Source organism: Rhinichthys klamathensis, unplaced genomic scaffold (assembly GCF_029890125.1).
Source record: "Rhinichthys klamathensis goyatoka isolate OS25496 unplaced genomic scaffold, OSU_Roscu_1.1 h1tg001016l_1, whole genome shotgun sequence".
NCBI classification, from domain to species: Eukaryota; Metazoa; Chordata; class Actinopteri; order Cypriniformes; family Leuciscidae; genus Rhinichthys; species Rhinichthys klamathensis.
Genome location: NW_026607306.1, coordinates 67,501 through 82,500, shown reverse-complemented (window position 1 = coordinate 82,500; position 15,000 = coordinate 67,501). Strand labels below are relative to the sequence as shown.

Below are 15,000 nucleotides of genomic sequence, written 5' to 3'. Positions count from 1 at the left end.
GGCGGCACACACTCCGGCGTGACCAGGGTCCAGCGTCGCCCGCAGTCTGTGGAGAACTCGAGTCGGACGCCGTGAGATGGAGACGCAGCCTTACTGCAACCCATGCTCAGATCGAACTGGAGGAAGGAGGAGCCGGACACCTCGAAGTCCCAGCTCTCAGCGTACCGAGGCCTCTCTGGGGGACAGTTCATATTAGACACACCCTCAAAACATGTGCATTCATATCAGACACACCCTATCATACATGTGCATTCAGCTCTGTGAGTGTCAAAGGGCAAGTTCAGAAATAAATTATTTGGCAACACTTTATTTTTATATTCCCCCAACATGTCAACTAGCTCTCCTTAGAGTATCAGTAGAGTATTAGTAGACCGACTGCTAATAGGTGCAGTAAGTGATTCTGAGAAACGCTGTTGAAAGTGGATCGGACTGAGCAGCACAACACACTTGTAGCCAATCAGTAGTAGGGGGCGTGTCTACTCATGATGGGGGAGGAGAGAGAGTGAGCCAATCAGCAGTAGGGGGAGTGTCTACTCATGATGGGGGAGAAGAGAGAGTGAGCCAATCAGCAGTAGGGGGTTTGTCTACTCATGATGGGGGAGTAGAAAGAGAGCCAATCAGCAGTAGGGGGCGTGTTCACTCATGATGGGGGAGGAAAGAGAGTGAGCAAATCAGCAGTAGGGGGTGTGTCCACTCATGATGGGGGAGGAGAGAGAGTGAGCCAATCAGCAGTAGGGGGAGTGTCCACTCATGATGGGGGAGGAGAGAGAGTGAGCCAATCAGCAGTAGGGGGAGTGTCCACTCATGATGGGGGAGGAGAGAGAGTGAGCCAATCAGCAGTAGGGGGAGTGTCCACTCATGATGGGGGAGGAGAGAGAGTGAGCAAATCAGCAGTAGGGGGAGTGTCCACTCATGATGGGGGAGGAGAGAGAGAGAATGAGCAAAAGGGAGATTTGTAGAAAGACTGTAGAAAGAGAGATGGCTGAGAGACATTACAAAAGAGAAAAACTCGGTTATGGAAAAAAAAAGGGTTATGATCAGACAAGAGCTTTAGGACCCGTGTAAATAATAGAAAAGACCAGAGCGGGAAGGCTTGAAAATGGCCAGCTGAAAATGCTAATTTTAATGTCTGGATGATGAATGAAAACTTATGTTAATGGTAACTCACTGTCCATGAGCTCAGAGTTGAAGTTCAGCACTGAGTCTCGGCTCAGACAGTCTGCGGTCACCTCTCCGCCTACAACTCGATACCAGTTGTGTCTTAAAGGGGAAGTGCCATCAAACGTGTCGAAGAATCCACTCCTAGCGCTGTCGTTCATTCCGATCAGAATATTATCCAGGCCCCACTGGGCAGCGTGTTTACCTGAGAAACGAGAGATAGATGACAGCATCTCAACACATGTTTTGTAGGTTATGATGTCCTCACTGTAGAGTAGTGTGTTTATAGCGGTTCTGACCCTGCTGAGGCTGCCACCAGCGGAACACAGTGTGTGACGTCTTCGCTGCGGGCGGCAGCTCGATGGTGACCACCTGAGGCTCGAGGAACGACCCAAAGTCCAGCTCTCGTAAGAGCTGCCACTGCACGCCATTGTTGATGGAAAACTGGACAACCACCCCTGCCAAAGAAATACCAGCAGGGTGAGTCATGAATAACTGCGGTCTCTTTAGTGCCTGATCGCCTCATCCAGCCGCTGAAACTGCTGTGCTTCCCATAGACGATGTGAGGATTATTACACTGAAAAATATCGAGTTTGGACATCTAAAACATTCAAGCTTTGATCACCGTTTCTGATGAGCTTTGTGTGATCAAGCACTTTATTTCTATTTCATAATACTGCACAACCAACACAATCTCATGGCAATTCGTAACTATTTTAAGTTTTGGCGAATTGATGGATAATTTGTATGTTTTCATACGATTTACACACACCCCAGTGACGGGTATGTTTAGGGGTAGACCTTCACGCTTACCCTTCACCTCTGTACAGATAAAACATTATCAAAATGATTCCAGTTCGCATGGATCCGCGGAAACGACTAAAAACTCTGTATTACGCAGGCCAGACAAGTAATTTGGTCAGGGCAATTTGTAAAGAATGACTACACACCTGCGCACTTACATATTGAAACGCGCATATCCTTTAGACTAAACACGTAATATGCATGTGCAAGCTGTCATCCTTTTCTCAGATTCACATTTTTGAAGTTTACATAGAGATGATAACATTTTTCAAAACTTGCACCTTAGAACCAGTTTCAAAGTTTGCATTCTCAAGCACCAGACATTGTTGTCGTGCAAATGAACAGCCAGAACACATTAAGGGTTTTCGTGTCGCGTCGTGTTAGCGGCCCCTAAGTTAATAACTAATGATCTCTGCAATGGAAGTGAATCAATCAAAAACTAACTTTATCTGGACAATAACTATATTCTAGAGCTGCTGTAAAGCATAAACAATCTCTGTTACTTTAATTTCCTATTATCACTGTAAAGCTGCTTTGAAACAATCTGTATTGTTAAAAGCGCTGTATAAATGAAGGTGCCTTGACATGACAGTCACCTTCATTTCGGGAACGGGGGCGAGTGCAACTGGAGCCCATGTTTTTCCCTCCAATCCGAATGTAGAACTGAACCAAACTGTACAGAAAGAGAAAAGAGTAGGTTATAAGTAGAGAAATGAGGGCGTTCTGAGGCTTGATTGTTGGAGTGGTTCTGACCGGGTGTTGGTGGTGTCCAGCAGTGTGGTGCGAGCCTCTCGTCGGCCCAGACTGCTGAAGTACAGCGCTTTGCTTTCGCTGATGGTCCCACAGCCGTCCCCGATCTGTCCTCCGCTCAGGCTCAGCCACAGTGAGCTCAGCTTGCCCTCGAAGTCCTCCGAGAGCTCAGTGGGACTCGCTGCCGACGGGACACAGCTCGCGCCATCCGCCTCCACTGAACACAAACACACACACATCACACACAGCAGAAGCTCCTGATCAGACACACCTGACTCGGCCAGGCTAGTCTTACAACTTAATCATCTCATTTTAAAGATTGGACGGATTTAATCTGAAAAGAAATATTATGATTATCTCCAACTAATTGATATTTGGTCAGACTAGCTTAGAAGTCATCATGAAAGGGAAGTTGTGCTCGTCTTTTCCTCCCTATCGTGTCGTATATCCGAGTGAAACGCTTCTGGAACAAGAACACATGGGCGGGGCTTGATTGTGTCTGTGAGGAACTGATTGGCTGGTTGGATGGTTGTGGTTTGCTATTGGCTGATCTCATGTGAGTGACAGGTTAAAGCCCCGCCCTCGTCATCAGAGAAGAGAAGAGATGCTGCTGTTATTCTGATTCAAGATTATCAACACAATAATGATGTGCACCGATAAATCATTTACAATAAACACTGCAATAAAAAATAAGAATTGTTCATTTTGAATTAATAGTGACTTTAACATGACAGCTGTGTTTATGCAACTGACTCAAGTTCATTAGTAGAGACTCCAAAACCTGAAATGTCAGACAAAGTGTTGTTCGACATGTGCAGTGGTTGAGATTTACTGACATACAGATATGATGATCAACACACATTGATTCAGCTTCTGTCAACTCACGCCATACCACCATGTCAAGCAAAGTGTAAAAGCTAGATCAGACCGGCTACACACATCAGATCCCGAGACTGGATGAGTCTGAATGTGAGATGGTCCTCACTGCAGAACACCAAATCCAGGGGGAGGAGTTGGATCCAGATCCAACTCCTCCCACCTTACATATACCTAATCCTACCCATCTCCACCCCTGATCCCTAACCCCACCCCTAATCCTACCCATCTCCACCCCTGATCCCTAACCCCACCCCTAATCCTACCCATCTCCACCCCTGATCCCTAACCCCACCCCTAATCCTACCCATCTCCACCCCTGATCCCTAACCCCACCCCTAATCCTACCCATCTCCATCCCTGATCCCTAACCCCACCCCTAATCCTACCCAACTCCACCCCTTAGATCTGGATCCAACTCCGCCCTCTGGATCTCGTGTACTGGAATGAGGTGCTACTGCTGAATGTGAGCGTTACCTGTGTATCCCATGTCGCAGAAGCAGACGCCTGAGACACAGTCTCCGTGACCCCCGCAGTGATTGGGACAGGGCTCAGAGATGTAGACGCCGTCCAGGGCGAACGCCGGGGCGTCCCGATACACACTGCTCTCCTGGAACCAGCGGAAGCGCGTCTTGCTGAAAACCACACGGGAATGTAGAGATCATCAAAACTGTGGCTAGAATAATCAACCAAGCACTGCCAACAATGTTCTTCTTGCTTAGTGTTTTGGTCTTGTTTTCTATTAAACATCTCGAACATTGAGAGAACAATCCCAGTGTCCAGTTACCTGGCAGCCACATTTCGTGGTAGTACAACCGTGATTCTGGTCCAGCGCTCGTAGTCTCCTGTGTTGTAAACAGTGGGCTCTCTGAGTTCTCGGCCGCTGCCCTCACAGCTGGCGGCCCCAGGGGATGCTGGGTAACAGCCCTCGCGCACCAGAGCCCACGAGCGGCCCGCGTCATGAGAGAACTGGAGCAGGACCGGCGCCGACGCACTGAAGGCCGACTCACAGCCGATGTTCAGCTGAAGGAGAAGCACAGCACAGGTCTCTACACTGGAGAAACACACACTGACATGTACACACAGCTCATTCAATACGGTAAAAAAGTGAAAACAATCATCCTTTGACCTGTATGTAAGCTTTCAGTACCATCAAAATGCAAAGTCTGTGCTTTTAACACGCTATTATGCTATTGTAAATTTAGTTTTTTCTCCTACAACAGATTCACATTCATCCAAGTTCAGAAACACTGTAACGTCCTCATAATCTGCACTGCAGCGTCAGCTCTTTCCTCTCAGTGTCTGAAACGCTTCCATCGAGGATTCAGTCTCTCTAAGCCCCGCCTCTCTGAGAGCTGCTCTGCTGTGATTGGTTTAGAGAGCAAACGCTCATTATCATATCTGAATCTCAGCCCTTGATCACAGTGATACGAACAGTGACGATGGCGTGGGTTTCACCGTATCAATCTCAGAAAACAGCGTCTTCTCGACACGAACAACACGAGCCGAACTCTTCCAGTCTCAGATACACTACAGTGTTTGAGGGCGGAGCTAAGAGACGCTGCTCAGCCAATCAGGACCACAGGCTGGCATTATGGAAATGAGTTACAAACCTACAGCAGGAAGTGAGACTGAATTACTGATGACTCGTTTCAGTTCAGAATCACTTCTTTCTTTTGGGAGACAAAAACTCCTTTTATCTGCACTTTGATCTTAAAAACGTTGCAGACCCTCTTTTTTTTTACATTAAAAAAACAGCTTTATTACACACTGCATGAAAGGTCATATCTCAAAAAGCATAATGAGGCACTTTAAACATAATGAGGTCAATTTAAAAAAAGAAAGAACTGTTCACAATAAGATCTATAACATACATGTAGAAAATAGATACCAATTTTTAAAAACCAGCGCAGATAAAACTAAAGCGCGTGTGCTGTGTGACAGTGTTTGATGACGAGCCACAACTTACATTTTTAGTTGGGAGCTTCTCTCAGCAAATGGATACTTGTGATTATTTTAAATTAATTGGGTTAGTGGGTTCGTTTAATTGGGTTAATGAATATGTGTGTGTGTGAGTGTGTGTGTGTGTGTGTGTGTGTGTGTGCGTTTGCGTGTGTGTGTGAGATAGAGAAAGAAGAATTCCTGCACGTAGCCTTACATCAGTACCTTGAACTGCAGTGTGTATCCAGGACGGAGAGACAGGTCTCGAGTCACCGCCATCCGGTCTCCATCCGATCGCCCGAACACTATGGCAGAGGGAGTGGGAGCACAGAAGCTGCCGTTACGGTCCTTGTCCATTCCTTCGTTTCCCAGCATCAGCCACACACTCATCTGGTTGAGCGGATGATCATACGCCGGTTTCTCGTAGAAGTTCTGCAGGGAGACACCAGAGTTTCTCTCTCATCCCTTCATTAACACTGCAGTAGAATCAGTTCTGTCAGGACCACTATCGTCAAATACGATTGACAATTAGCATACAGTTTGGATTGGCGGTATGGTTCTGTTCTGGGCAAGAACTCCCTGCGCATCAATGCATAAGACCAGCAACAACCCTCCTTAAGGGCAACAGAACAGAACCAACATGTATGTATTGCAGATATCATTCATTCAAGATTTTAAAGTACAACATAATTCGAGAGTTTATTCTGATTGAAGGGGAATCCGACTGCCATCCTGACTGAGACAGGAGGAGCTGGGGAGGGAGGAGGGTAATCCGCTCCTGAGAACACGATAGCTGCTGATAATACTGAAGGAGCTTATATACTGTATACAGTGATAGGCGGCGTATTCCTATAGGTAGACGTGGATCAGCTGATGCGAGCCTGACTAACGTGACCTGCCAGAACTGACGCTACGCTTAATTTTGTTCTAATGCGTGAGGAGAATCTCACCTGAGGCAGCGTGGGGTCGGCCATCGGGATGACATGCTTCTCTCGCTCGGACAGTATGATCACGTCATCGATGGCCCACTGATCGTAGCCCTCGCCGGAGTGCAGCGGCTGCCACCAGCGGAAGCGCGTACACGGCGTTTTAGAGGCCAGGGGAAGCTCATAATGAACAAACCTGTGGACAAACATCATCAAACACTCACATTACACTCATAGAAAGATCCATTCATATAAAGATTTATTCATGTGAAGTTCTGGGTCTAATTGTCGTTGTGAAGTAATCAATTTAAACTATTTGTCAATAATGTTTTATTTTAAAATATGCACACGAGTGGGTAACAGTGGTTCAAATGGTGATTACGGCCCTGTTATGACCTAAGCATTCAATCTTACTTCTATTTAGCTCGGCTGTTTCTATAAACAACAGAATATGTTCTGCGTGAACGGATCCATTGTTTGGCTTAGTTCAATTCAAAATGAAAATTCTGTTATCATTTATCCTCAAGAAATTCATACAGGTTTGAAACAACTTGAGGGAGAGTAAATGATGGCAGAATTTTCATTTTGAACTATTCCTTTAAAGTAAAAAACTTAGATTAACAGAGCTTTATTTTTACTTAGAACAAAGTAATAAGCGTGTATTTCAGTGAATTGTTTAGCACAGTGACTGCAGTGTTTGTACGATGTTTGACACAGCTGTATGTTAGTGTATTTGTTGATGACTGGTCCTCACCGAGGTTTGGTGAAGTCAGTGAAGTACATCTCAGCGATCAGACCCCAGCTGATCCCACCATCGTTGCTGAACTGCAGCAGAAGCCCCTCCTCCCTGCTGTCCGCCTGGTTGCACTCGGCTCCGGCTCCGCCCATACGCAGGTAAAACTGCACAAACTCCGCCCATTCCGTGTCCAGGTCCCAGCTGACCAGCTGCCGCAGCCCAGCCTGACCACACACACACGCTTCAACATACAGCAGCATCTGAGACATCACGCCAATGACCACAGACCTGCATGTCATCTGTGCCACGGTCTGTATAATGATAATGTGTTCTCCGCTCACAGGGAACGTTCTGGCAAGATTCTCTCAAAGTTATGAACAAACGTTCTTCCCGTAACATTAAATGAAGAATAGTTCAAAGTTATCTGGTCTTTAATAATGCTCTCAAAACATCACCATGTGAATAAGCTTATTGCGTAACACTTTACAATAAGTGAAGTTCACAACGTAATTTCGGGAGGAGTGAACCCATCTAATCTTTCAATAAACTGCCGGAGCATATAAGCATCCGCTCACCTCGCTCTGGCATCAGCTGTTCTGGCGTCCCTCCACCTCCCCAACTCCACCTTCATGATATAGTTATCTTGCTACCCTACTCATCATCTAAGCATTAGTAGTCCCACTGGGGGGTTTATCTAAGCTCAAGTTGAGGCTGCTTCCTCGAGCCCCTCCACTGCGGACATCAAGCCACATTCGCTTAACCTTATTAGCTTAAAGATTATATGGGCAAAGGAACTTGTGAAGGGTACATAGATAATCATGTACTAATACCTGAGTTAATATTTACTTCAACATGAACTCATGATTAGTAAAGATACGAACTAATCATGAACAAATGTAGAGCTATTCTTAACTATGACAGGAGTCATAAGGAATCATGCATGAATAACAGCAGCCATTGATTATTCATGCACCCTTATTGTCAAGAGTTACCGCTTATTGTATTGTTAGTTCTTTTAACTGATGATCTTTTTTTATGATGGTAAGGTGAGAACTGAATGCTGTAACCCTGATTCAGTGCTGTAAAACAGTAGACTGTGTGACGTCTGTAATCGGCACCTGACTGAAGTACAGAGAGGATCCTGAGGAAACGACACCACAGCCCTGGTCAGGCGGAACGACCTCTCCTCCGGTCACCTCACGCCAGGATGACATCAGGGATTCCTGCGACTCGAAGTCTGAGAGCACACTGGAGGCCAGAGTGTTGAAGGGCTGGCAGTCTGAGCCGGTGAAGCCTTCATCACACCTGAGAACAGAGCAGAGCCATGAGCTTCAGTCTGATTCACAAACACAACCACACCGTCACACAGGTCACACCGTCACACACTCACACAGGTCACACCGCACACACTCAACCAAACGTCACACAGATCACACCGCGCACTCAACCACACTGTCACACAGGTCACACCGTCACACACTCAACCACACTGTCACACAGGTCACACCTCACACACTCAATCACACCGTCACAAAGGTCACACTGTCACACACAACCACACTGTCACACAGGTCACACCGCACACACTCAATCACACCGTCACAAAGGTCACACCGTCACACTCAACCACACTGTCACACAGGTCACACCGTCACACTCAGCCACACTGTCACACAGGTCACACTCAGCCACACTGTCACACAGGTCACACCTCACACTCAACCACACTGTCACACAGGTCACACCTCTCACACTCAATCACACCGTCACACAGGTCACACCTCACACACTCAATCACACCGTCACAAAGGTCACACTCACACACAACCACACTGTCACACAGGTCACACCTCACACACTCAATCACACCGTCACAAAGGTCACACCGTCACACTCAACCACACTGTCACACAGGTCACACCGTCACACTCAACCACACTGTCACACAAGTCACACCGTCACACTCAACCACACACTCACACAGGTCACACCTCACACACTCAATCACACCGTCACACAGGTCACACCGTCACACTCAACCACACTGTCACACAGGTCACACCGTCACAAAGGTCACACTGTCACACACAACCACACACTCACACAGGTCACACCTCACACACTCAATCACACCGTCACACAGGTCACACTGTCACACATAACCACACTGTCACACAGGTCACACCTCACACACTCAATCACACCGTCACAAAGGTCACACTGTCACACAAAACCACAGTGTCACACAGGTCACACCTCACACACTCAATCACACCGTCACAAAGGTCACAATGTCAAACACAACCACACTGTCACACAGGTCACACCGTCACACTCAATCACACCGTCACACAGGTCACACCGTCACACTCAACCACACTGTCACACAGGTCACACCTCACACACTCAATCACACCGTCACACAGGTCACACCGTCACACTCAACCACACTGTCACACAGGTCACACCGTCACACTCAACCACACTGTCACACAGGTCACACCTCACACACTCAATCACACCGTCACAAAGGTCACACTGTCACACACAACCACAGCTGTAACACACAACCACACCATCACACAGGTCACACAGGTCACACAGTCACACTCAACCACATTGTCACACAGGTCACACTGTCACACACAACCACAGCTGTAACACACAACCACACCGTCACACTCAACCACACTGTCACACAGGTCACACCGTCACACACTCAACCACACTGTCACACAGGTCACACCTCACACACTCAATCACACAGTCACACAGGTCACACTGTCACACACAACCACAGCTGTAACACACAACCACACCATCACACAGGTCACACAGGTCACACAGGTCACACCGTCACACTCAACCACACTGTCACACAGGTCACACTGTCACACACAACCACACACTCACACAGGTCACACCTCACACACTCAATCACACCGTCACACAGGTCACACTGTCACACACAACCACACTGTCACACAGGTCACACCTCACACACTCAATCACACCATCACAAAGGTCACACTGTCACACAACCACAGCTGTAACACACAACCACACCATCACACAGGTCACACAGGTCACACACTCAACCACGCTGTCACACAGGTCAAACCTCACACACTCAATCACACCGTCACAAAGGTCACACTGTCACACAACCACAGCTGTAACACACAACCACACCATCACACAGGTCACACAGGTCACACACTCAACCCCACTGTCACACAGGTCACACCGTCACACACTCAACCACGCTGTCACACAGGTCAAACCTCACACACTCAATCACACCGTCACAAAGGTCACACTGTCACACACAACCACAGCTGTAACACACAACCACACCGTCACACTCAACCACACTGTCACACAGGTCACACCGTCACACACTCAACCACACTGTCACACAGGTCACACCGTCACACTCAACCACACTGTCACACAAGTCACACCGTCACACTCAACCACACTGTCACACAGGTCACACCGTCACACTCAACCACACTGTCACACAGGTCACACCGTCACACACTCAACCACACTGTCACACAGGTCACACCGTCACACACTCAACCACACTGTCACACAAGTCACACCGTCACACTCAACCACACTGTCACACAAGTCACACCGTCACACTCAACCACACTGTCACACAGGTCACACCGTCACACTCAACCACACTGTCACACAGGTCACACCTCACACACTCAACCACACTGTCACACAGGTCACACCGTCACACTCAACCACACTGTCACACAGGTCACACCTCACACACTCAATCACACAGTCACAAAGGTCACACTGTCACACACAACCACAGCTGTAACACACAACCACACCGTCACACAGGTCACACAGTCACACACAACTGCACGACACACAGGTCACACCGCACACACTCAACCACAGCTGTAACACACAATCACACCATCACAGAGGTCACACCGCACACACTCAACCACACCATCACACAGGTCACACCATCACACACAACCACACCATCACACAGGTCACACCGCACGCACTCAACCACACTGTCACACAGGTCACACCACACACACTCAACCACACCATCACACAGGTCACACCGCACACATTCACACAGGTCACACCGCACACATTCAACCACACCGTCACACAGGTCACACCACACACATTCAACCACACCGTCACACAGGTCACACCACACACATTCAACCATAGCTGTCACACACAACCGCACGACACACGTCACACCACACACACTCAACCACACCTTCACACACAACCACACCCGTACACTCAACCACACCGTCACACCGCACACACTCAACCACAGCTGTCACACACAACCACACCATCACACAGGTCACACCACACACACTCAACCACACCATCACACCGCACACACTCAACCACAGCTGTCACACACAACCACACCGTCACACAGGTCACACCACACACACTCAACCACACCGTCACACCGCACACAGTCAACCACAGCTGTCACACACAACCACACCATCACACAGGTCACACCACACACACTCAACCACACCATCACACCGCACACACTCAACCACAGCTGTCACACACAACCACACCGTCACACAGGTCACACCACACACACTCAACCACACCGTCACACACAACCACACCGTCATACAGGTTACACCGCACACTCCACCACACCATCACACACAACCACACCGTCACACAGGTCACACCGCACACTCAACCACACAGCTGTCACACACAACCACACCGTCACACCGCACACACTCAACCACAGCTGTCACACACAACCACACCATCACACAGGTCACACCACACACACTCAACCACACCATCACACCGCACACACTCAACCACAGCTGTCACACACAACCACACCGTCACACAGGTCACACCACACACACTCAACCACACCGTCATACAGGTCACACCGCACACTCAACCACACAGCTGTCACACACAACCACACCATCACACCGCACACACTCAACCACAGCTATCACACACAACCACACCGTCACACAGGTCACACCACACACACTCAACCACACCGTCACACACAACCACACCGTCACACAGGTCACACCACACACACTCAACCACACCGTCACACACAACCACACCGTCATACAGGTTACACCGCACACTCCACCACACCATCACACACAACCACACCGTCACACAGGTCACACCGCACACTCAACCACACAGCTGTCACACACAACCACACCATCACACAGGTCACACCGCACACACTCAGTAGTGTATCATCTAAACAGAGCTGAAAAAAATGAAACGCTATTTATAGAGCAAGGCTTAGTTAAAACCAAATCACAATCAGGAAACTCAAGATGTGGTCATGTAACTGTGTGCGACCAAAACTAAGCCTTTTATTTGAGTAAATAAAAGAGTTTCATGTGTGTAAATGCTGTTGACTGTACTCTCCAAGCCGCTGTAGTGTTTGTCTCTGACCTGCAGTGTCCGTGGTCGCACCAGCCGTGTCCTCGGCACATCTGCGGACACTGCTGCCCGATGTAAATGTCGTCTAGCGCCCACTCGTCCTGCTCCTGGTAGTAATTCTGGATCCATCGGAAGCGTGTCGCACTCGACCTGAAGCCACAAAACAGCATGAAACCAGAGTGAGACATGCCACGAAAACACTGCAAATGCATATAAGCCTATGAAGAGACACAAACACTGGAAAAATACCACAATAATGTACAGCACTCAATATGAGCAACACCGGCCATGGGATAACGTGTATGGTGTTTATCATCTATAAATATTCACCAAGACTAAAATAAAGTCAAATTATTGAAAAAATAAAAAAGGTTACACTCTATTTCGATGGTCCACTTTAGACATTCTACTAACTATAAGTAACTTTGCAACTATATGTCAACTAACTCTCAGATTATTAGTACACTGTTAGTTTGGGTTAGTAGAATAAGTTGACCTGTACTGGCACAGTTACTTTAAGTCAGTAGAATATCTAAAGTGGACTATTAAAATAAAGTGATACTGAAAAAAACCCATAAAATAAATATTCTTCTGAAATATAGCCACAAACAATGATTTCCGGGGTTAAAGGACCAGCGGCTCATGCAGACGATACAGAGAAACAACTGTCATTTATATATTCTAATGTAATATTAGATCTATTTAAATGAGGAATATTGTGACGTGTTCGTTCCCGGAAGAAAACTCAAGGCTACAATGGAGGCGTTTCAGGAGTTCAGAAACACTGACACTGATATAGAGAATACAGCAACATTACACACTAAAGACAGAGGAACATTTAAAATAATCTAATAATCAAATCATCCTCACAGGAGTCAATGAATCAAAGCACAGGAAGTAAAGTCCAAGCTCAGTGTGTGGTTTGTGTCTCACCAGGTTTTGTACGGCAGAGGAAGCGTGATCCGTCTCCAGTCTGTGAACTCAGACGGATGGTAGACGCTGGAGGCAGTGAACTCAGAGCAGCTCGGCATGCCTGGCAGACAGGCCTACACCAACAAACCATGAGAAAACACACCTCAAACATGGGCCAGACAGCACAAACAGGGTTTTCTCAAAGAATAATCTATAATCTGAGTTATAATTCTTCTCTAATCCTTATGAAAAGTGCCTTGGAGGCACAAAGGCACTTCTGCAAGTGATTATCATGGTTTTTACATCGTACTCCACATCACAAAAACATGGCAACACCATGGTGCATTTAGGTCTGGTGCTTTAGGGGATATTTTGTTGTTCTCACCTCTTTGACAAGATGCCAAGTCAAGCCGTGATTGGTGGAAAACTCCAGGCGAACCTGCGTGTCGATGTGCGGCGAAGGCTCCCGTCCGCAGCCCATGACCAGCGAGAACTGGATCATGTAGGACGCGCCGATCTGCATGGACTGGGTTTCCACATAGCGAATGCTGGAGGCCGAGCCGTGATCTCCTGAAAAACTGAGCAAATATTTGCATCATTGTGGCCTCCACTGTCATCCGGAACTGGCCCCGAAGGGGAGCGCTGGGACTGTTTGGATATCAATGCATTATTAATTGCAGAAATATTCTTTCTGGGCTTGCACTGCATACAAAAGTAATGTTCCGTCCCTTTGCTCGGTGCTTTTCGCGTGGCGCTCAAAAATGACAGATTTTTTTTTCTTCAATGAAAGGAATGTACTTAAAAAAAAATTATTATGTTTTTTATTTAATATTTTGTATTTTTAGGGGATTTTATGGTACTACATTATATTTATGGAGTAGCTATAAACCATTTATTCATGTTTTGAGCATTGACCTGAAAATTAAATTTCTAACTTAAACTGTCGTAAATTTGAATGCTTTAAAGCACAGACTTAAGTTTGATCTCTTTTTAAAGACGACACTTGGCAAATTCGTGCTGAAGAGTAAAAAGTTTAAAAAAGTGAACATAAAAAGTTACAGAATTTTACGTTTATTGTTATGAAAAATGCACAAAAAAAACTTTTAAATTGTTATGAAATCTATATTTTTAAAAACATGTTTTACTCTAAAACTGCAAGAAAATCATAGCCATAAATCTAAACAAGTTATGTTCCAAGTTTGAGCTTGATATCTTGATATCTTTTAGTGAGATGTTGTTCGGCTGCAGTTCCGAACGCTTCCACTAGAGGAAATTAGTCTCCCATTTATTTCCAATACGCTCATTTTTGACCGCGAGGAAGACAAGTGTGACTATTTTTTTCAGGACCATTTAACCTTTTCGAATCATGTCCATGATTTTCTGTGTGCGTTCACACACCAAGAGCCAAAACCTTTACCAAGTTTT

The 15,000-nt window shown here is 46.8% G+C and overlaps 2 protein-coding genes across 2 annotated transcripts in view; both read right to left on the bottom strand.

Annotated features, from left to right (window-relative positions):
• Nucleotides 1-14,820, bottom strand: part of LOC130079361 (src substrate cortactin-like) — a 97,633-nt gene extending 82,813 nt beyond the window's left edge. The window contains exon 1 of the mRNA XM_056244602.1: nucleotides 14,817-14,820. The gene's annotated coding sequence lies outside the window, so the exon portion shown is untranslated. The remainder of the gene's footprint in view (nucleotides 1-14,816) is intronic.
• reln (reelin) overlaps nucleotides 1-15,000 on the bottom strand; it is a gene marked incomplete at its 5' end in the record, with an annotated part of 86,479 nt that overhangs the window by 56,785 nt on the left and 14,694 nt on the right. The window contains 14 exons of the mRNA XM_056244599.1: nucleotides 1-175; nucleotides 1,169-1,363; nucleotides 1,458-1,616; nucleotides 2,559-2,635; nucleotides 2,716-2,929; nucleotides 4,066-4,223; nucleotides 4,376-4,611; nucleotides 5,755-5,961; nucleotides 6,480-6,651; nucleotides 7,210-7,415; nucleotides 8,310-8,496; nucleotides 12,676-12,813; nucleotides 13,597-13,709; nucleotides 13,961-14,153. The exon at nucleotides 1-175 is cut by the window's left edge and continues 99 nt beyond it. Coding sequence (XP_056100574.1) covers nucleotides 1-175; nucleotides 1,169-1,363; nucleotides 1,458-1,616; nucleotides 2,559-2,635; nucleotides 2,716-2,929; nucleotides 4,066-4,223; nucleotides 4,376-4,611; nucleotides 5,755-5,961; nucleotides 6,480-6,651; nucleotides 7,210-7,415; nucleotides 8,310-8,496; nucleotides 12,676-12,813; nucleotides 13,597-13,709; nucleotides 13,961-14,153 — 2,430 coding nt within the window. The remainder of the gene's footprint in view (nucleotides 176-1,168; nucleotides 1,364-1,457; nucleotides 1,617-2,558; nucleotides 2,636-2,715; nucleotides 2,930-4,065; nucleotides 4,224-4,375; nucleotides 4,612-5,754; nucleotides 5,962-6,479; nucleotides 6,652-7,209; nucleotides 7,416-8,309; nucleotides 8,497-12,675; nucleotides 12,814-13,596; nucleotides 13,710-13,960; nucleotides 14,154-15,000) is intronic.